This window comes from Raphanus sativus, chromosome 2 (genome assembly GCF_000801105.2).
Source record: "Raphanus sativus cultivar WK10039 chromosome 2, ASM80110v3, whole genome shotgun sequence".
NCBI classification, from domain to species: domain Eukaryota; kingdom Viridiplantae; phylum Streptophyta; class Magnoliopsida; order Brassicales; family Brassicaceae; genus Raphanus; species Raphanus sativus.
Window position 1 is genome coordinate 30,579,399 of NC_079512.1, and position 22,946 is coordinate 30,602,344.

At 30.6% G+C, this 22,946-nt stretch overlaps 3 protein-coding genes and 1 non-coding gene across 5 annotated transcripts; 1 reads left to right on the forward strand and 3 right to left on the reverse strand.

Annotated features, from left to right (window-relative positions):
• The first annotated feature begins 2,073 nt into the window (after positions 1–2,073).
• Positions 2,074–3,494, forward strand: LOC108842207 (uncharacterized). The gene is made up of 2 exons (XM_018615047.2): positions 2,074–2,508; positions 3,055–3,494. The coding sequence occupies exons 1-2, from the start codon at positions 2,254–2,256 to the stop codon at positions 3,292–3,294; spliced, it is 495 nt and encodes a 164-aa protein (XP_018470549.2). The 5' UTR covers positions 2,074–2,253; the 3' UTR covers positions 3,295–3,494.
• Positions 3,495–4,014: 520 nt separating this feature from the next.
• Positions 4,015–4,086, reverse strand: TRNAC-GCA (transfer RNA cysteine (anticodon GCA)). The gene has a single exon. It is a non-coding gene; the product is annotated as a tRNA-Cys (tRNA).
• Positions 4,087–6,098: 2,012 nt separating this feature from the next.
• Positions 6,099–7,913, reverse strand: LOC108842208 (NAC domain-containing protein 71). Its single transcript, XM_018615048.2, has 4 exons — positions 7,322–7,913; positions 6,926–7,212; positions 6,609–6,830; positions 6,099–6,532 (listed from the first exon to the last, which is right to left on the reverse strand). Exons 1-4 carry the CDS (start codon positions 7,476–7,478, stop codon positions 6,329–6,331), a joined length of 870 nt encoding a protein of 289 aa, XP_018470550.1. The 5' UTR covers positions 7,479–7,913; the 3' UTR covers positions 6,099–6,328.
• An 11,731-nt stretch (positions 7,914–19,644) lies between these two features.
• On the reverse strand, positions 19,645–22,500 carry LOC108824712 (serine/threonine-protein kinase BSK2). 2 transcript variants are annotated; one of them, XM_018598110.2, is made up of 8 exons: positions 22,252–22,500; positions 21,783–22,009; positions 21,321–21,456; positions 20,909–21,234; positions 20,625–20,813; positions 20,384–20,545; positions 20,190–20,303; positions 19,645–20,124 (listed from the first exon to the last, which is right to left on the reverse strand). In XM_018598110.2, the coding sequence occupies exons 1-8, from the start codon at positions 22,325–22,327 to the stop codon at positions 19,846–19,848; spliced, it is 1,509 nt and encodes a 502-aa protein (XP_018453612.2). In that variant the 5' UTR covers positions 22,328–22,500; the 3' UTR covers positions 19,645–19,845. The 2 variants fall into 2 exon arrangements, with proteins under 2 accessions (XP_018453612.2, XP_018453615.2); XM_018598113.2 differs by having other exon boundaries at positions 19,645–20,106; positions 22,252–22,498.
• Positions 22,501–22,946: the final 446 nt, after the last annotated feature.

Consider the following 22,946-nt stretch of genomic DNA (forward strand, 5'->3'; position numbering starts at 1 on the left):
TGTATTTTAATTTATTTTGGTCTTTACACATAATTTGCAATGTTGCATTAAATGAACCGAGTTTGGTAGTGGAAGAGATAACTAAATCGGAATGAGGCATTGAAGTTGAATGTTTGGAGGATTTGGTGACTTTCTGTCATTTTTTAATGGTAGTAGACTCAAATCTCTTACCCAAGCGATGAGTGAGAAGAAAATTACAAAACATTATATGTAGTTTCTTTTGAAATAGAATCAAATGCACATGAATTAATAAGAGAATCTAATAAGTCATGTAAACTATATAGATTTTGGTTTGACTGTATTTTGGAAATCCAAATAAACATGGGTTTGTACTTTGATGTGTCAGATTTTTCTTAAGTATATACTCCATCAGATCTTAAAGAAACAATCACCGGTGTGAAAATGACATCAGCTTATTTTGACAATTGTGTCCTTCTATTGCCTCATCACATTAAGAAAACAAAAATCGAATAATTACAAAATAAGTATGTATACTATATAGACTCCAAATTAATTGACATACATAACTTGTTAACTTTTAATGCTATGCAACATTAAAACAAAGACCCATTGATGAGTAGTACTAATGTTGCCACCCAATGTGTATTTTCAGCTGAGCAACACAATAAATATCCAACTTTATTTTCTGTAAATGAACAAAAGTGTAACTTCCCCAACATCTGATTTCATATGAACCAGCTTTGGTTATATCCACTCTTTTCCTACCCATACCTATCACGAGATTATTTGTAATTCACCGGCTAAGCTTTTGTATCGATTTCACAAAATGAAACCGGTTTCTAAATTAAAAAGGACAAAAAGTGGCATGTAATTGGGTTTTGGGATACTCAATGAGAAAGCACCAAACTTTTGTTGGTCTAGCTAGCGGCTAAAAGTGATCGACTTTACCAGACCAACAAGCACCAAAAAAAAGCAGTTGTTTAAAGTTTAAGCCATGCGCGTTACCTTAAGGAACCGGACACGTAAACCAGATTATACTGTGAACATTGGTAGCTGAAAATAGAAAAGATGTTGAGACAGCTAACGAATTACACTAGAGTCAGCAACCTTTCTCAGCTGAAAAACTTTGGTAGATTGCGTAGAGTAGTTAGTAGGTATTCATTTAGCTGGTCATAAGATTAGACCCGTGCTTGGTAGCAGAACAAGACGAATGACGTTTACATAGGGCATTTCTCAAAATTACACATCAGTTTAAACTTCAAACTCACTATCTCCTGGTACAAACTCAACTTTAAATGAGATGATCGTCCAATCTAAAATTGTAGAATCACTTTTTTCTTTCACTTAACTCTGTGGAATAATATGCTACTATTAAAACATGAAATAATTGAAATATTAGATCAAATCACTATAAATAAAATGGTATGAACTATCTACACAAGAATTCTTAAACAGCAAACAATCAAAACTATTACTCAAGACAGCAATATTTTTTTTAACTAACAGTAGATCAAAAAAAAATTGGCAATAACTGAACTGATCCATTTTATTTATATAGTACATAAAACTTCTTCAAAGTTCTGGTGTGGAACTTTATCCATATTCCATTATATTCAGGAGTTGAATCTTATTAGATTTACAATATTGGTGATATGTGACATCGTCAAGCTTGTTTTACTGGTGTACAGTGTACATAATTACAAACAAGAAACTAATAAGCTTATCAATTACCGTGCAACAACTATATATTAGAACAAAGATAAGCATCTTCATCACAATTTTTACAATTTGAATAAAGCAACGGCGTAGAAGCAATTCAGGTGCAAATCTCACTCCAAGCTACTAGCTATACTCTAATTAACTACTAGACTCGTTTTTAGAACACTGCGGAAGGGCTAATACTGAGTATCCTTAAACTAACAAATCATACTGGAGTCAGCTCATATATTAATAGAACAACATAAAACTATTTGGAATCACAATTCACAAGTGAAACAATTCAAGTAAATTAAGACTAAGCGACGGAAAAGTTGGCGGTGGACTTTCTTAATGGGCCTGGAACTTTCATATAAGCAGGCCTAATAGCGATCTACGAGTAAAATCTTCGTACTTAAAAATATTTACCGCGCAGTTAAAAGTAGAAAAAGGGCGCAGAGGAAAAAGAAGGAGATCCAGACAGAACCCTTTTTAGATACTGTTCTGAAGATTTGTCTGATTCCGACCTAATCAAAGAAGCTGTGAAGAAGTATAAACTGTTTCCGGTTGCAATCCATTCCTGCGGGAGGTTTGATAATGGGGTTCTTAAAGAAGCTCGCGGGCGTGTTTGGATTTGGGCAGGAAGCTGTGAAAAGCGAGGAAGACGATGGAGGAGACGGTACAGTCATCGATTCCGGTGACGGAGATAAGCGGAGGGAGAATAATCAGCCGAGATTTCGCGAAACTGGACTACCCAGGAGAGGATTCGGAGTTCCGGTTCAAGTCGCCGTGGAAAGGTCTCAACTTGGTCCTCTTCTTCATCCTTGCTCCGCCGGAGACGGTGGTATTCAGGTTTTCTCTTTTTTTTTTTTTTTTTAATTTATCCGATTCCAGAGCTTACTGGGTTGATTGTTTTATTGAAGTATGGAACTTGATTTATGAGTTGTCTAGTTAGCAGGATTTAGCTTAGCACAAAACTCTCAAAACATTTAGTTTTCTGATCGATTAGGTTTTGATCACACTAAAAATGTGAAGGTACTAGAAAAGATTCCTTATTTAACCATTGATAGTCATAAGATCATGTTCGACATATTACAAAAATTAATTTCAACTCTTCTTTGGCTGCCATGTTCTTCAGTTAAATTATAGTTCCTTATGGCATATAGTTAGTTAAGAATCATAACAGTTAGATCAGACTTGTATTGAAGACTATGTTGAAAGCAAAATCACTTGCTATGTTGTGGAAGACAAACTGTTATATACTCTATATGACAGTTTTTGTGTCGTTTTTGGCGTTTACTTTGCTAAGACTAAGAGATTGTAATATCTTCTTCTTCTTGTATATTTGTTTTTTTTTTCCTACACTATGTTATAGTTTTTCTCTTGTTTTGAATATAGGGACTAAGGTGGTATACAAAACGGCTAAGGGTTGATGAAGATGGAGATGTCGCCGATGAGTTTTTGGAAGAGGGAGACCAACCGGCAAACGCAGAAGATGATCATAGCTCTAATAAGACAATGCCAAGGCTTGAGGCGAAACGCAAAACGAAACCTGCTAAAGTAAGAAGACTGGTTGTGTCTTCTGATGGGAAACTCCAGCAGTGCATTGAACATCAAGGAAGATTACTTTTAGTATGAATATGATTTGAAACAACATAGAGAGGTTTGGACAAGCTTTTGTTTCATCAGCATTTCAAAACCCTGGTATCAAACAGATGGTAACATGTTGTGTTGATTACTAAATTAGATTTTTTTTTATTATTATTATTCTTGAGCAAAACAAGACTGGTTTTATAAATAGAGACGGACAGAAATGATATTTGGGGTTTGTTTTACAATTAGTTTTTGACTAGGCGTTATTCTTTGTGGTTTATACAATGTCAAAATGTGGTATCAGCCAAATTTGCCATACTCCCAAATTATACACGAGTCGTAAAAAAACATCATCAACAATCTCAAGCTTCTATCGCATGCACCACCTTTACTTCCGTTTCTTGCGTCCCAGAAATTTAATAACACCAAACGAGGCACTGCCACAATGATGTCATCTCCTTGGTCTTGTTCTACTATCTCTCTCTAAGTCGTTTAAGATTAGGACAACCGGAGAAAAGGTCCGGAAGAGAAGTGTAATCCACGCCTTTAAGGATTGAGACAACAAGGAGCATCCAAGACGAGTTTATTTAGGTTTACCTATTTTATATGTTTTCGAAAATTTCAATGTTGAATAATATTAAAACTTGTGATATGTTACGGGAATACATGAATCGACTCCATGTAGCTAGCTAGCTAGCTATGCATCAAGCCGGATATAGTTCGTTTTATTTATTTGGAAACTGGAGTAAAATTAAAATTATTAAAAGGGCCCAACCGGGTTCGAACCGGTGACCTATTGATCTGCAGTCAATTGCTCTACCACTGAGCTATGGACCCTCGTTGACAATCTTCACACTATTATGTATCTAACAATCTTAATTGTTTAAGGTAAGTAAAGTATAGAATTATAGATGTGTCCACATTGGATTTCTCTACATCTAAACCTCATGTATACTAGACTTCTGATTTGTACTTGCTGTAATGAAAAAAATGAATCTGTAGATCTGAAACTCATGCATACATTTTATAAAATTTAAAACCATTAGCATTGAAAGTTTTTAGTGGAATTTCTTTTCACTAGAAAAAGATGAGACAGAATAGAATGAATTTTTCAGGAGAAATTTTTATAAATCATTAAGAGCATCATCATTATTCAGAATCATCATTATTCAGAGTCTCAGTTGATTATTTTTATAGTGATATGTGTATTAAAACATTTCATCCACTTGTCGTCAGTTAACAAGTGTACTTAAGGCATCTCCAACCTATAACATCATTTTAATGTCGAATCTACATTTTAGTGTAATTTTAGCACTAAATATTTTTGAATCTCCAACCACAACACCAAATACTACACTAAAAATGAATACTCTTCATTATTATATTATTAATTAAGATTCTTTTGATATTTTTAATAGTTTTGATAAATATTAATTATTTTATGACTAAACTATTTAGATCAATATTAGAATTTTAACTACAATAACTATTTCTATTTCAAAATTTTAAATTAAACTAATGTATTTTAATTTTTTGTATTTTATATAAAATCATATTAATTAAAATTTAAATATAACAAAATAACTATGACATTTTAAAATATTTAATTCAATTGTAAAATAATCGTAGAAATCAAATGTAATCAAACGTAACTAAATAATGCATAGAATAAACAGTTTTGATAGAAAAATTTGCCGTTGCTACGTTATTACACTAAATATAGTGTGACATTATAGCAAAAAAAACAGAATCGCACTAAAATGCAGTGAAATGTGCCAGTTCGGTTGGAGTGGAAAAACATCACATCACACACGTCAAAATAGCTAACCGTCACGTTGGAGTTGGCCTAATAGTTTCTCAAAAGAATATGAACCTTGATGTGAGAGACAATTCTGTCTACGTTTCTTAACTTTCATTATTTTTTTGTTTGAAAAACCATATGGCCTAGACTCTATATCATACATTTCTTGTTTAATGGTGGAATTTAAAAGAAATAAAATTATATTTTTAAGAAATTGGTGAGTCTCTTACCTTCAACTCTTTAATGATGCCCTATGAACCAATGATTCTTTCAAAATTAGGGAATCAGTAATCATAATGGGAAAATTTGATGTGACATAAAAGAATCTCTAAGAAGTGATCGATTCATGAACAAATGGCAAACAATTGTAACCGGTCACATCGTATAATGCATCTCGGGGATAAATGCAAACCTTTAGGCTTTCTTACATATTTTAACAAATTGCTGCGTCACATTTGCCCATTTCTACATATATAGTTTTGGATCTTTTTATATATATTTTTTACCTTTTCCAAATTCCCTTTATGGAATTTCAAAAACCATGTACATACATAACTTTTACAATATGATTTCTTATGCAAGTGATTGTTACTTGCCACTTCCAAAGTTGGTTTAGAGGTTATAAGTTTGGTCCAATATTTTTAAATGTCCAAAATTAGATACATATTTAATTTTAAAACTAAAATAATAATATATATGTTTGAAATAGTTGTTATTCTATTTTGATTAAAATATTATTTTTACATTACAATTTTTAATTATGAAAATAAATAGTATTATAATTTTTATAGAGATTAATTTAAACTAGTAAAATATTTTGAACCGCTTTTTATCCACTTTTTCTATTCGAACATATGTTTTGAACCGCTAGATACGCTAGATCCACATTTAAACCGCTCGATCCGCTTGATCCACTCTTGTTCCGCTCAATACGCTTGATCGGTTAAAACCGCAACGCTTGATCCGCTTTCTCCATTCGGAGCCTAAATGATTCTAAGATGTCATTCTCTTTGCATATATTTCGGAACATAAAAATAAGACTATCATATAATCATTAAAGCTATACCAATTAGTAAATTAAAATAGTTATTCCACAGCATACAATATGTATTCATTAGTAATATGAAAACCAAACTCAAAAGCAACCATATAATTATTCTCTACAAATAAAATGCAAAGCGACTTCCAAATCCAACTTTATGACAACTCTTCGTCCAGGACTCCAACGTTAAAAGGCGTTTCTGTTCAGAAGAAAGACCCCCACACACTTCCTTCTACCTAGAAAAGGTTTGAGTAGGCGAATGAGCCGGTTTGGTCGTATTCATAATTTGGCCAATATCCGGTCGGCATTGATTGGTCAATGTCCTGATCAACGTTCAAATAAGAAGAACTCTCGGGAAATCCCACGTGGTGGTTGGCCTTATTTACTGGAAAATGTAAATTGGAAAATTCAGAAACACCCTCCTGAGTATGAGGATAATCCTATTTATATCACAAAAGCAAATCAGACCATTAGGTGTTTATAAAAAGCTGTTTTGGTGTAGATATTAGAAGGTACCTTGGAGGAATCAAGGATGAAATCAGTAGATTGCCAAATGCTAGTAGAAGATTTGTTTGTAGTTGAATAAGGCTTGAATGATTGAAGTTGCGTCGTTTCATCGCGACATGGAGAAGTCGCAAGGCTAGAGCAACCAGAGCTAATAGCTTGTTCATCTTTATTTTTCAAAGTTTTGGTCTTAAGTTGGCTCTTTTTGACTACGCGACATAACGCGAAAGCTCCCTGAAATTCAAACATATTTAGTTTTCAGGTATTTTTCAATATGTCAAATATATGTATACGTTATGAAATTGGATAAACAAATTATTATTTTTCACCTTGAAATTTGGTGATTTTTGAGAAAGATTGTCATCGTTTAGACGATATTCATGCATAAACCAGTTAGTTCTAGCACCTAATGGGGCACGACCTTCATAGAAAACTAGTGTTTTCCGGTAGCCGGTTAAGACACCCGACGATCTACATGTAATTTTCCGGTCTTTGCCAGTTGGTTTCCAATAACCAGTTTTTGTAGCTCTATTAGATCGTAAACCGTTTGGATATTTTTTGTCCTTTGGACAGAAAAAAAACCATTCCATGTCTCTATTAGGAAGGAAAGATTGATCTAAAAACAAAAATGACAAATTTCAAAAAAAAAGTTTTTTAATGATCATGATAATTAAATTAAATATATAAATAAAAATAATTAAAGCTTGATTTTGGTTTTAAATTACCTGGCAACTCCCAAGGATCGAATTTGTATAAATCAATAACAGGAATTACTTCAAGCTCGATCTCGAGACCTTCCACTTTTCTAGTTAAGTAATAGCCTATAAGCTCTTGATCTGTTGGATGAAATCTGAATCCTGGAGGTAAACATGAACTTCCCATTTGCGTAATTAACTCTTGTTACTGCGACACAAGATATTTATAATCTACTAAATATCTTGTATATTCAGAAATATACACTTTTGACACTTGATTTTTCTTAAGAAAAAGGCAAATAACGTTGATCATTGTCCTAAAGAAACCTCATGATTACAAAAAGATCAAACCGAAACTAACTGAATTCCACTTCTTAATATCAAACTAAGTGAATAAACGGTAACAGTAACCACAAATGTAAGATTAAAATTGAAAAAAATAGCGAAAGAACACTGGAGTTTGAATTTGAAGAAGAGATAGTTGCTAGGGGTCAAAGACACTGAGTGAATAAAACGGTGATCTGACTTTAAATATGAGATTAGCTATATAAGAAACTAAAAGGGTTAGCCCGTAATAAGTTTAGGAGAATGATTAAGGAAGGGAAAGTTAGTAGAGCGTTAAATGGTTGTGGAGCAATGAATATATATAGCACAATGTTTTGAACTATGGGGTAAATTAAGTAAATACGGATTGTGAGTAACTATATCGTATTATATTATAATGCTATGTAAAATTCAGAAGAAAAATAGTAAGACACACACCGAAAGCACACAAAGACACTGCTTGTCTTAAGAGTTCCCAAAATTTCAATAGAAGATGGACCCACCTGGTCTCAAAAGCACACTAGTTTGTACACCACAGTTCAGCTATAACACTAGTTTGTACACCACAGTTCAGCTATAACACTAGTTTGTACACCACAGTTCAGCTATAACAGGAGTTCACATCACACATCACACACCACAGTTCACCTATAATGCTATAACACGAGTTCACACACCACAGATCAGCTATGAGCCTATAACACGCTCACCACAGATCAGTTATAAGCCTATAACACAAGTTTTTTTTTTTCTTCTTATTAAAATATAACACAAGTTTTTAGGACTGGTCATTTTATCAGTTAATTTAATTTGATATGTTTCGTTTCAATTTTATCAAAAAATCTGGATATCCGTAAATCTTCGAAGCAAATAAAATATTAATAATCAATATACGTTAAAACGAAACAAATCACAAATACTAAAAATATTAAAGTCATATATTTGATCTGCTCCGACATTTATACAAATATATGTATATGTACAATTACATATATATTTTTATATAATTATTGTTTCAACATTAACTTTATTAATTTTATTTATAAGACTACTTAGATAAATATTAAATTAAGAAAATAATATTAACTCTTTATAAAAACTCTTTATAAAAACTATAATTCTTCTAAAAATTTATGTTTTATTAAAACATTTAATTAATTTTTAAAATTTTATGAAACATATAATTTCACTAATCTTTATTCTATATTTTATATTATTTTAAAGATATTTTTTGAAAACAAACTTGTATATTTTCTAAATTTATTTGTATTGAACAAAGTGGAGAAGATATCCGTAAATATTCGCAAATATCTATAAATTTTTTGGATATCCAGAAAATCAGATATCTTTAGTTTTCCGAAGCAAAGCAAATCAAAAAATTGAATATCCGTAAAATACAAAACAAACATCAAATACTAAAAATTATGATAGTATTGGATCCACATCCACCCTGGATTCTTACACCACAGTTAAGCTATAAACCCATTACCTGTTAATACAATATATCGTTAATCAATGCTTATCTATTAAGTTCACAACTATCTCTGAAACACAATGCGTTGAAAGCCAATCCGGACACTGAACCGGACTACTAACCGGATCACTGGATCATTGAGTCGACCGCGGTGTATCGCGGGTCAAAAAATAAATTAATTTTATTATATAATAATATATTAGTCATGAAAACAAAAATATAGAAACTAAAGTTAATATTTTCTAAATGTTTGGATATGTATATATTTTATATTTTAAAGAAATATTTAGAAAATACTTAACTTTACTTTTTATATTTTCATTTTTATTTAATATACAAACTATCAAAAAATAGCATAGACTATTTAAGTTAGAAACATGTAAAACAAAAAAAAATTATTTGTTAATCGGCAAAGAACAGAGTTGTAAAACTTAGAACTTAGAATATATTTTACTACAGATTTATAATAAACAAAAAAATCGAAAAGAAAAAAGGAAGAAGAAACAGAAGATACAGAGCCAGTAGAATTAGCAGAAGAAGAAGAACGATGAAAAAAAACCCGAAAAAACTAATTTTTGATTGGAAATTTAGAATATAAAAGAGAATCTAAAAAATAACTAAAAGTTTTAGAAAATGTAAAAGTTATCTATTGGTTCAACCAGTAGTTCAACCGGTACTGGGTTTCAAGTTTTTGCGGGTTTTTGCGGGTTTTTAAATTTAGGTTTCAAAACACCGCTGAAACATTATTAAGTGATTTGAACACATATTATCGTTAATTTTTATTTAATTTAGTTTTTTTTTGTGAAATCGGAGAAAGTAACTTTTATGTCATAAAAATCGGTTCTGATTTATTGTAGCCAAAACTATTTCTTCCACGACAGCATGAGTGAGACAAAATAGCTTTCAACTTCTTAGACAGGGATAACGAAACTTTGACGAATTCCATTTATGTATTACTTTTCCAAATTTTATTCATTGCTTGTTTGATTTTTCAACAGATAATGCGAAGTTTTCAGAGTCATCATGAATGATAATACAGTCAAACCATTATCACAAATCCATTAGGGAATCGCATTAAAAGCGTTTTAGCAATATGAACTCAAATTCAGCATATCCGATGTGATTTCTCTTGAGGCAAGGTTTGGTCTATAAATAATGATAGTTTGATGGTTTATTGTGCCAACCTAATAGCTTATATGAATTAGCGGTAGACATGGATTGAATAGTACCATATTTTCTGGTATTTATGATTTACTTCGTATCTTAGTTGAAAAAATAACGGATATCCAAAAATTATATATATTTGTAAATATTATAGATATCTTATCCAAGTAAATTTACAAAGCATTATACATATTTGTGATTTGCTTCACTTTTAATGTATGTTGATTTTTAATATTTATTTTGTTTCAGAGATTTACGGATATCTGATTTTTTGGATCGGATCGGAACGAATAACAAATCAAATCAAATTTAACAGATAAAATGTTCAGTCCTAATCTGAAGCATGGTGTTCATTTTGGCACTGAATGCAGTGATATCTTTGTGGAGTTAATGCTTGTAAAAATGTTTTACCAAACAAATAAAGAAGCCGGTCAAGATAGTGGATTTTTTTTTAAAGATGGAAAAAAAATTAAGACATAAATATATCCATTGAAAATTGCTAAAACTGAAAAACAGAGAAATAAAACAACCTCTAAACATTGGATTTTGTTTTCTGAAATAAGGTTCTCTAATTGTTTATTTTTGTTTGATTCTTATTTTTTTTGTTTCAGTTTAATTATTGTTGTAGGAAAAAAATCTGTTTAAAAATGTCGTTTTAGAATTTTAATACAAAATTTATTAATAATATTTTCTAATTTATTTTTTTATTGATTGAAATATGGTTAGATGTATAAGTAGTTGTGTATTTATTTTAGAGATATACAAAATCACATATTTTCTTAGTTTCTGTGCATAAACTTTCACGTATTATAAAAATATGGAAATCGTGACTTGATTCTACTGCTTCTTTAATTTTTATTTCTTTTTCTCTAGTACAGTATTTGATTAAACAATATGAATAAAAGCAATGATGCTTGCTTGATTTTTATTAGCTAATATATTAAGTATTACCTTTTTATTTATATAATATTACAAAATGTGGAAAAGGTGATTTGATTTGATGATTATATATTTTTTTACAGTACAACATTTGACTATAAACAAAAAGAATTAAAAAGATATGATCTGGCTTTGCGGGTGTCAACTAACATTTACCTACTTCAAACCAACTGAACCAGCTTATACTTCTGTACATTGGCCCCTAAAATAATTACTCCCTCCGTTTCTTAAAGAGTGTCGTTGTGACATTTTTCACACATATTAAGAAAGTTGTTGAAATATATGTAAGTTGTAATTAATTATACCTCTTTAACCAATAGTATTTTAGATAAATAAAATTATTTATAAAATCAATGCAGTTTGCAATTAATTTTCAGCTGGAAGTTAGTATAATTTACATTGGAATTGTAAAGTGACACTCTTTGTGTAACACAAAAATGAACTCAGAGTGACACTTATTATAAAACAGAGGGAGTATAAATTACCGTGGAAGTCAGTGCTTAACGAGCTTGTTTACCAGACCGACCGACTCTAATAAAAAATGAGCTAGAAGAATCTACTTCAAAAATATCAGATTTTTGAAATTTATACGCAGAAATTTTAAAGTTCGCACTTATTAGAGCTCACATTACCTAAATCACATATACTTCATTTGTAGTTTTGGAAGTTTCGGCGAGAAAATTTAATTTTGTGGTTTCAGCAATAAAATGTAAGTTTTATGTAAAACTTAATTTTGCAAATTTATGGCTTTGGCAGAAAACTTTAATTTTGCAATTTTGCTGAAAAATCATTATTTCCGATTTTGGTGAAAATGTAGTTTTTAGGTTTTGGTCAAAATGTGGATTTATGGTTTTGGCGAAAAATACAATTTTATTGTTTTTATGAGAAAAGATAATTTATGGTTTTGTTGAAAAAATAACAATTTTATAGTTTTGGTAGAAAAATGTAATTTTGCGTAAAGAAAAAACTTCGTTTTACAATTTTTGCAGGTTTTGGAAAGTCGATTTTGTGATTTTCCAGTTTTGGTAAAAAAATATGATTTTGTGATTTTGGCGAAAAACGAAAAAATTTAATATTGTAATTTCGCATCCAATTTTGCGGTTTTGGTAAAAAAAATTTTGTTTGTAAAAACTGTTGATGAAAAAAACATAATATTGTGATATTATTGAAAAACTTAACTTCAGAATTTTTGTCGATTTTATTGAAAAACTCAACTTCGTAATTTTTGTAAAAATGTTTTTTTTGCAAAAGTGATTTTTTGTTTTCAAGGAAAACCTAAATCTACTATTTTAAAATACATCATAATAATAATTAATATAAAGTGGTTATTTTTATATTTCCATTGAAGAGTATCTAAGTTTTTTTTAATTTTAAGATATAAATGTTACCTCCAAATTCTACATATTTTGGCATTTAAATTATCTTAATTTTCTAGATGTTTTGAATTTTGCATCGAGATGCATCATTTAGATGGTTGTGCAATTGTGTCCAAACGAGCAATATTTAAATAGTCATCCAGATGCAATATCCAACATAAAAAACAAAGATGACTTCAAGGTTTCAGTTTTTTCTTGTTTTGCCTAAAATTCATCTCGCAAACATAAAACAATGTGTGTTGCTTCTTTAACAACCAAAAAGTAGAGAGACACCAATCTGACAAAACCAGCTCGTTGAGGAATACCACCGATATCTAATAGAGCAATAGTCTCAACGAGTATCTCCGAGACCAATAAAGTAACAAGACGGTTGCTTTTACCGTTAGTATGATTTTGAAGATGCATCTTAATACACACTCAGGATAATTAAAAAACACTTAACTAATTAGAACAGTTTTGCCTCGTGTGGAAAATAAATATCATAGATAATGATCATACATGCACTATAGTGTCGGCGGAAACATGCGTAAATATGTTTTCGATCCTAAGTGACATATAAAAATATTTTATCAGATAGAAAAAAATAATAAAAATAAAACATACAATAGGATTTTATTCTCCACCCCATATTTTATGTGTCTTAGAGCATCTTCAACCCTACTCCATTTTCTACTCCAAATATTATTTTGAAATAAAATCTTCTCAAACTTCATTTCATTTTCAACTCCAAAATGGAATAATGACTAGAGTTACTCTATTTATGGATTAATCTTACACACTATTCCATTTTGGGATTGAACTTTTTTAATTTATAAAATAGTCATTTAAATATTTAATGTTCTTATTTCTTACTTAAATAATATTTTAAAATGATAAAATAACATGAAAAACAAGATATTTCATTATTTAATAATTTGACATAAAATGCATAATATAATTAAACAACATAAATAATATAAAATAAAAATAAAAATAACATAAAATAAATGATTTAAATGTCCGATTTCAAAAATTTCTTACTCGATTTAAGAATATCAAAGATAAAGAACTTTTTTTTTTCATTGCGAAATGAATTAGTTGATCATTTGTGGAAAATATTCTAATGCTTATTATTGAACCAACTTATATATTATGTTTTATTTTTATTTTTTAATTTCTTGTACCTTTTAATAATAAATGTTTAATTTAAATAAATTATATTTTAAGGCATTTTTGCAAACATAAATAGTTGAGGTTAATTGGTAGATTTTTATAAGTATAAGATATTATTAATAATTATTAACAATTTTTGGAATAAAAATGGAGTAATGCATTAGGGCATCTCCAATCCCATTCCATAATTTACTTCAAATTGAGAAATGGAGTTGAAAATGGAGTGGAAAATAGAGTGATGACCAAAAAATAAAAAACATTACTCAATATTTTTTTATTTTTAGTCGTCACTCCATTTTCCACTCCATTTTCAACTCTATTTCTCAATTTGGAGTAAATTATGAAGTAGTGTTGGAGATGATCTTAGAGTAAAACTTTACTCTATTTTAGAGTTGCACGTAAAATTTAGAGTAATATATTGTAGATGTTCTTAGAGTATCTACGACTCACTGCATAATTTACTCTAGAATGGAGGGAAATACAATTTTGAACAAATAAAAAAAGGTATTACATAGCAATGCGCTGTCCACGTCCATTAAATTGCCGGAAAAGCGTAGCACGGGCAATTGACCGTCGATTTGGCACTATTCAGATAGTTAACCGGCTGGAGTTAAAAAGTATTCTATTTTATCGATTTTATGTCCAAAATCTCAAGTTATAATACAAATATGATTGATCATGGTTCTAACGGACAAGATTACGAAGAAAAGGTAAAGCAATTGTCAAAAAGAAGATAATTTTTTTTAGCATTTTACCAGAAAAAACAGTAAAAGAGTTGTTTCCTTTTAAAACATGTGTTTGGAGTTTTAGACATTTGAACCTAACTAGATATTTGAAAATCTTAGGTTCAAATTTGAATTGATTCTTCTCTAATCTGGATCGATTCAGATTTATAACTAAAACACTTAAAAAATATCTATAACTTCAGGTATTTAGAATCCGAAAAATCTAAAAACTCAAAATTTCATCAAAATTTTGTCAAAACTCATCATGTCTATCTTAAAATTTGTTATATAACAAAAAACTATTAGTAACTGAAATTAAACATTTTCAAATTCCAAAGTTGACATTTGAAATTTCAGATTACTAGAAAATGTTACAAAAATAATAATGAAGATTTCTGATGAAAAGATATTTCAACTAAATTATAAATTAAAATATACAAACAAGAACAAATAAAATCATGGTGTTTTGGATATTCATATTTTTGGTCGAATATAAATCAGTTCTTGTCGGATCGGATGTATTCGAGCCGATTATTTTCAGTTCTAATTATTTCGGATATTGGAAATTTAGACCCAATTATATACTATAAATTTGTGCTTCGATTTTGGTTCATGTATTTTGGGTTAGTTCCTGTTCGATTTTTCGAATCTAGGTAAAATGTTGTGAAAGTTAAAATAAGGGCATTTCCAAATTAAATATATTAAGCATAACAAAAATTGGTGTTCTTGTGGATAATTTAATTTTGATTGAGTTATTAATATATTTTTTATATAAGGAAAAAATGATTTGAATCCATGACCTCAAGGTTATGAGCCTTGCGAGCTACCAAACTGTCTGTTATATTACATGAATCCTATTTTCATTTCATCCGGAAAAAGCCATCTTTTTTCAACAATGTCTTTGTCATTCGATCCACTAGCGTTTTCGGGAGTACCAAAAGCAAGCATGACGTCATTATGAACATAAAGTCCCAAAGTATGGAACCCTAGAAAGAGGTTGGCCCAACTTAAATGGGATATGATAGGGAAGGGATTTTGTCGGGGAATCTTTTTCCTATTCATGTATCATAGATTGGTAGGGAGGTTTGGATCCCTTGTTTGCTCTTCCCAGCATTTTCCATAGCAAAGAAATGTAGATTATGCCCAAATAAGAACATCCATGTCCAGACTGATAAACTATTCATACCAAAAGGGTTATATCCATTGATAAGTTGTGAAGAGTGTTATTTTATCATCAATAAACCTAAAAAACTCCACACACACACATTCTTCTCTCTCAAGTTATAAACCATGACCTAATTAAGACTATGATTAACCCCAGTTTTTTAACTGGGGTTCTTAGTTTTTAGATTTTAATTAAAAAAGCCTAAAAACTGTTTCTGAAATAAAAAAAATATAAAAATTGTTTTTTAGTCGAAAATTGTAAAAAAAATGTCAAATCATTTTGATCAAAAAAAATGTCAAATCATGAGTTTAGAAACTCCATTAAAAGATCAGAGTTAATCAGGCTCTAAGTGACTTTGGTGAGGGGCTTACCTAACACTAAACAACGTTGAATTTCTTACATAAACTAATCACCAATTAATCTGTGATTACTTTCCGATTTTTTTATTAGACACCAGACGCAAAATCTGAGAATAGAATAATACCTAACTAGTTTCTGAACATTGATAGCATTAAGCCATGAACCGACACCAACTCATAATGGTCAATTGGTCATCGTGTTTTTCGTTTCTTCCAACTAGTGTATTTTCTTGTTCACGATTCCAGAAATCTATATATATATAGCTTTGCATTTTTAGGCAAATAATTATCGCGGCATAAAAAAGGATCTCCCTGGAATGAAAAACACAAGTAATTACGTCATAAGGAAGGAGCCTACGACATAAGATAACAGACATTCTATGTTGACAACACTAGTCATATAAGGGTGAAGGGTCTATACAATAGTACTTTATACGTTTGACAATATGGGGTTACTATTTACTAATATACTTTAAAAATATTCGGGTTTAAATTCATATCAGTCAAATGTGTATTTTACCTATTGTAAGAAAAAATATATTTATAATAGTCTTTAACTTAATGCTATTATCTTTGTTAGTGATGACCACGATCTTATAGGTGCCATATCTAAACCATCAGCTTGGCCATCTCTCAAGTTTTACTCCCTCAATTATTAGCCTGGCTGCATAATATAGTAGATTGGAAAGTCCAATTCCATCCTCATCATCACATTATTGGCGCAAAGCTCATTGCTAGTAAGTGTGATCAAGAAGGATCTTTATCAATCTTACATAGCTTCTCGTTTTCCTTCTTGGCTTAGCCATCTTTTTGTATAAGCTTCTACTTGATTGATGTTGATCCTTTGTGTGTCAGTTGTACCCCTTTTTCAATGCAATGCAATACAAGTGTTTGGAAAAAAAATAGTTTTTGATTTTCATTGGTTTTGACCTTACATTTATAAAATATATACGTCTAGTATAAAGGATTTAAAGAGGAAAATGACACATTGGGAATAATCCTTACAACAAAAGCAACTCACTCATACACGACTACACGAGGAGCGATACTCGGACTATATATGCTAAAAAATTGTGCTACAACTAAGGGTGTGTATGGATTCGAATAGTACCGTATTTTTTTTGATATTTGTGATTTGCTTCGTATTTCATAGACATCTAATTTTTTCGATTTGTTTTATTTCAAAAAATAGTGATATCCGCCTTTTCGGATATCCGAAAAATTTATAGATATTTGTAAATATTCATGGATATTTACTGATATTTTATCCACTTTATTCAATACAAGTAAAATCTACAAAACATTATAAAAATTCATTTTTCTTATAACATATTTTGCATAATATAAAAGATAAACTAAAAATTAATGAAATTATGTGTTTTGTGAATTTTTTAAATTAATAAAATTTTAGAAAATGGTAGTTTTCTATAAATATTTTATACTTTTCTTGATTTTATATATTATAAGTAATTTGATAAAAAAATCAAAAATGTATGTTAAAATAATAATTATATAAAATTATACATTTAAAACTCTATATTTAGTTATAGATATACATCTATTTGTATATAAGTCGGAGTGGATCGGATATCCGCCTCTAAATTTTTTTAGTGTTTGTGATTTATTTTAGTTTTAATGGATATTGATTTGTAATATTTATTTGATTCGGAAACTTATAAATATCCAGATTTTTAGATCGAATTCAAATAAATAACGAATCGAATCAAATTTAATGGAAATATGCTAGCCCTAGATACAATATGTACACCAAACCGAATAAATCACCCGCTAAAGAGCAAGACTGATATCTAATAGATTGAACCGATACCACCGACGAACAAAACTATCATATATTAATTTATTTTTATAAACCAATAAAACGTTTGCATAATCTTTTTATATATTATACACACACATCTATCTTATTACAACTGTTCTTGACATGGAAAATAAATATCATAGATGTGATCAAATATACCAAGTACCAACCCACCATTATGGTCATCCATCGTGCTTCTTGTTTTTGCTAAATAGTCTACGATCCCGACAATGTATACTTTTTACCACAAAAGATCTACAATTTTGAAATTTAGGACAACACCAACGAAGGGATGAAAACCAATATCTGGTTATTTAAAAATTGAAAAATTGAAAAAAGTAGAGAGAGACAAAGAAATGGTTGTGGTTTCAGAACCTCAACAAAAAAAATTAAAGATACTTTTTGTCCATGTATTACTTTATGATTAATCTATACTACTATTTTTATGGTTTAAAATTATTTATTAACTAAATTATATTGAAAATATTATTATTAAAGTCTGTTAGAAACTCATGTGGACATACTCAACAAAGATGGAAGTATTATCGAAAGGCAAAATAGTTACGTGATATTTGTAGATCGCCGTCAACTTAAGTTAATCTTAGCAGTAGAAAGCCTATTAGGCGGCGATGTTGAAAAGGAGAACCCCGACAGGTTGAAGACCAAGTTAAGGTCTCAGTCAATCAATGATTTTTTCCTTTTCTTAACCGTACATGCATGCGTACATTTTTGTTTGTTTGACCGCAATGCATGCATATGTGCGTATTTGTGCGTGTTCAAATGTGTGACTAGTTGTTGGTAGGACTGTCCAAATTATTTGTAAATATTAAATTTTTCGATTTGAAGAGAAAAAATTGGATATCATAACTATACGAAGCAAAGCAAATTGTTATGTGTAATATTCATAAGAAATGAAACAAATCACAAATAATAATATTTTTAGAAACGAAAATCCTATATATATATATAACTTATAAATATTTTGTTATATTAAAGTTTTACAATATTTTCATTTATTAAATTTATTATATTAGTTATTATAATTTAAAAAAGTAAAAGATAATTTTGTAATAAGTATTATTATTATTCTTATTATTTTATATTTTTTATTTAAAATTTTATTTTATTTGTACAGATCAGATATCAAGTTTTAAATTCAATTTTTTCATATATTCGAGACACCAAATCTTCGGATGGCTACAAATCAAAAAAAAATTATTACTTGTACTAGATAAACCAGATCACGAATACTTCTAAAAATCTAGATTTTAGATTTGTGCTTACTCCTAGTTGTTGGTACTCATCATCCATCATGTAGCACATTGGCTTATACTCCCTCTGTTTTTAAATAATACATGTTTTGAGATTTTCATACTTTTTAATAAAACATATTAAAATTTATTTATTAGTGCATAGTTTTTTGTTATTTTATATTTCCTATATTTCTAAACCAATAAAATTTCAAGAAATGCAATTAATGTTTTTGAGATTCAGAATTATTCATAATTAATTGACAAAAATTACATTGAAAATATGAAAATACATCTTTTTGAAACAAAAAAAATTCCTAAAACATACATCTTTAAAAAACAGAAGGAGTATCTTCGGATGTGACATTTTTGTTTTCCCACACAAATTAATTCATTTGTTTCATCGGTCAATCTTCGGGCTTTAAACGTAGCAAACTAGAGACATAAATGGTGTGGCCCAGATTCGAAGTAGTGGTGGTAAACTATAAAGTTCCCATTTTCAAAATGAGCTTCTACCTAATAAATTTTCAACCTCCTCTCATAGCCAATTTCTCAAGCTTTACATTTTTTTTCTGTAGCAATACTGCAAAACAATCAAAAATCAGATTTCCACACAAACATTAAATCTTTATTTATTCATACTATATATATAACATAAATAAAAACCCTAATCCACCATAACATTCAATCCCTCACAAGTTTCTCTCTGAACACTCTCAACGGAGTAACTCTGTTTCTGAAAAGGACCCATACTAATATTCGGGACTCTCTTCTCTCTTTCTCTGCTCTGCACTGTTCCTTCAAACTTCAACAACGCCAACTGCTCTGTTGTTGTCGCTTAGCATCAAAAGCAGCACCATCGTTAAGCATATCACTAGCATCAGTCTCCATTCCAAGCTTTGAAAGCGCTAAAGCCTGCATGTAAAACGCAGTAGGCCACTCCGGTATGCAAACTTGAGCCTGCATTGCGTCTCTCAGTGCAAGCTCTACTTGTTCCGTCATCAAGTAGGAGAATGACCGTCTCGCAAACACAGTCGCAGATGGAACAACAGCCATCATCTCCACCAACTGGTAAAACCAAAAAAACTGTAACTAAATCAAATCATTTGACCTTTTTTGTTGTTGTTGTTGTTAGTTTTTTTTAGTGTTACCTTTGAATAACATTCTATTGAATTCTCGAAGTCCTTGTCTGTGAAAGCAGCGTCTCCTAACTTCTTTACGCTAAGCATCTCCTGCACTGGCTGTGTCCATTCTTGAAATGAAAGCTGTGGATGGAGACAAAAAAAATGAGACAAAATCAGAACCAAAAAAAAAGAACTCTGTTAGAGATGTTTCTCCAAGTAACCTCATTATCTGCTCTTTCCTCGTCGTCTCTGTAACCAGTTTTAAGCAAAATCTCGTGAACAGCCTCAAGGTCCATCAGAGAACAAGCCTTTCCCAGAGGAGAAAGCAGAGTTGGTAGTATCACAGTATTCTTAGGCAGACCCATCAAGACATGAGATGCAACCTAAACACACCACACAACACACAAAAGTTTAATAACTTTAAAGAAAAACATATATATTTTGAGTAATGATTCTTTTAACCTCTTTCTGCTTTTGCAGTGGTGCTGCTGAAGAGCGAAGGAACTTAGTATCAGGTCGATCTTTTGCCTCGTTTTGAAGACATTTCGAAGCAAGTTCAACAAGTTTGGTCGCGTCTTCCTTCTCAAATTGCCCTTCAAGTGATGAATCCATGAGTAGCAACGCGTTCTTCCCCTTTATTATATCAAGAGCCTTGAAAACATTTCAAACATTCATTCATCACTAATCACATATCAAGATGACAAAATGAAAAAAACAAGATTATTATTGTCAAGAGACATTATTACATGGTTCGGTGGAATGTGTTTGCCGCTCAGAAGATCTATAAGAATAGTTCCATAACTGTAGACAACACTCTCTGGAATGACTCTACCTGTTCGCAAGAACTCAGGTGGGGTATAAGCTAAGTTGGTGCTATAGCTTTTCCCGTTGCTACTGTTCTTCATGAGACCAAAAGTAGATAGACGAGGATCACCTCCCTCATCGAATAGGATCCTGTACGCGTTCAAGTCATGGTAGATCTTTCGGTTTTCGACATTGCAGTGATCAAGTGCTTGTGCTATAAAATCTGCTACTCGGAGACGCATTTCCCAAGGAAGTGGCTGTTTCTCCCCTTACACAAGAAGAAGAGAGAGAGAGAGCGTCAAGCAAAGTCTCTTTTAAGAGAAGATCAAAAGGGAAAGTAGTAAGTCATCTTACAGTGAAAAAGATGCTTTGAGAGAGTGTCATTAGGCATATACTCAGCTACCAATAGTCTCTCGTTTCCTTGAGCGCAAAAACCAATCAGATTAACCAATCTGTTGAATCTAAGCTTTCCAACACCGGTAGCCTCAGCCTGAACTCCACAAGTCAAACATTTTGGTCAACGCTAGATCAACTGTTTCATTTCAGACAAAGATTACAGACATGAAAGTTCCAAAGCATGCTTTTTTTTTTCTTTTTTCATTTAAAGACCACACCTTTACTAAGGTATCTGCAACCCATAAAGCTAAAAGAGAATCTAATAAAACTGTGGTCCGTAAAATATAGTCAGAATCATGGGATTAAAAGTAGCTTTTGCAAACTTAAAGTTACCTACTTTTCCTTCGTCTAGATACTGAATTTGATGATCCATGAAATGCATGAACATAATGTTAAGAATCTCAAAATTTTGGTTCTTACCACAAACTGATGAGCATCAGGCCAGGACTGTTTAGAGAATCGTTTGATGGCGACGAGACGGTTTCCTTGGAGCTTACCTCTGTAAACAACATTGGGAGCTTTCTCTCCACCTTCAGAGACAATGCAACTGGGACTAAACCCATTTGTTACTTTCTCCAATTCACTCAACTCAAACTCTTTGAAACATGGAACTTGATTCTCTTGATCCACTTGGTGGCATTCAGTTACTGCAACACAATAACAGTTTCAAAAACGCTAATCTTATTTGGGTTTAGTCCCAAAAAGGTTTGAACTTTCAATCTCTTTCCTGATTTAAACGTAATTTTCCATCAACCCACAATCATTAAAACCAAACCCACAACAGAAATAAGACAGAATTTGGCAAAAAAAAAAAAAAACTTAAGAGTCTAAACTTAACACAAGAAATACAAAAAAAAAAGAATTATAGACAGAAACTAGAGTTCGAAACCTGATTCTGGTTTGTTTGGAACTGATGGGTCATCAGGAGAAGGGAGATTAACAGTTTTGGACTGGAAACAACCCATCAAAAGAAAACCAAAATTTACCAAGCAAATAGCAGAAATTGGATGGGAAAGAGTGATGAGTTGATTAAGATTATGCCGTCGAGTTTGTGAAGAAGATTGTGTCTCTTCTCCTTCAATGGGAGTGAGTTCGGAATTTATATTTTTGTGGCTTTGTGCTTATGTTAAAAGCAGATGAAGAGGCAGAAGAAGTCGAATAAATATTGATTTTTTTTAACCACAGAAAGTATAAATAATTAGTTTTTGGGAGGTAAATAAATTTTTTTAAAAAAAGATAGTTTTCTTACGTTTCTGTTTTAAGTTAAACTCTATTCATAAAATGATGTGTTACCATAAAATGATGTTTTAAGAAAAAATGTTACCTTATAATGATGTTTGAAAAATCTATGTTACCAACGAACTAGAGAGAGAGATAGAAATCCACAGTAAATATTTAACCACAACTAACTCACTAATATGAAACAAGAAGCTTCAACTTTCTTGTACTCAACATTAGCTCTATCTATCTTATCTCTATGAGAGAGTTAGTTAAGTCCTCTAATTAATTACGGTATTGCTTGCTAGACGTTAATATTATCTATGTTGATGGATATGTGAAGCTAACATTTTGGTTCTAAATAGT

Coding starts and splice junctions, on each gene's coding strand:
- LOC108842207 (XM_018615047.2), top strand. CDS start 2,254: ATGGGGTTCTTAAAGAAGCTCGCGGGCGTGTTTGGATTTGGGCAGGAA. Junction 2,509..3,054: donor CCGGAGACGGTGGTATTCAG/GTTTTCTCTTTT, acceptor TTTTGAATATAG/GGACTAAGGTGGTATACAAA.
- LOC108842208 (XM_018615048.2), bottom strand. CDS start 7,478: ATGGGAAGTTCATGTTTACCTCCAGGATTCAGATTTCATCCAACAGAT. Junction 6,831..6,925: donor AAAAATCACCAAATTTCAAG/GTGAAAAATAAT, acceptor TTTGAATTTCAG/GGAGCTTTCGCGTTATGTCG. Junction 6,533..6,608: donor TCATCCTTGATTCCTCCAAG/GTACCTTCTAAT, acceptor TGATATAAATAG/GATTATCCTCATACTCAGGA.
- LOC108824712 (XM_018598110.2), bottom strand. CDS start 22,327: ATGGGTTGTTTCCAGTCCAAAACTGTTAATCTCCCTTCTCCTGATGAC. Junction 20,814..20,908: donor AACACATTCCACCGAACCAT/GTAATAATGTCT, acceptor AATGTTTTCAAG/GCTCTTGATATAATAAAGGG. Junction 20,125..20,189: donor CAATAGAATGTTATTCAAAG/GTAACACTAAAA, acceptor ATTTAGTTACAG/TTTTTTTGGTTTTACCAGTT.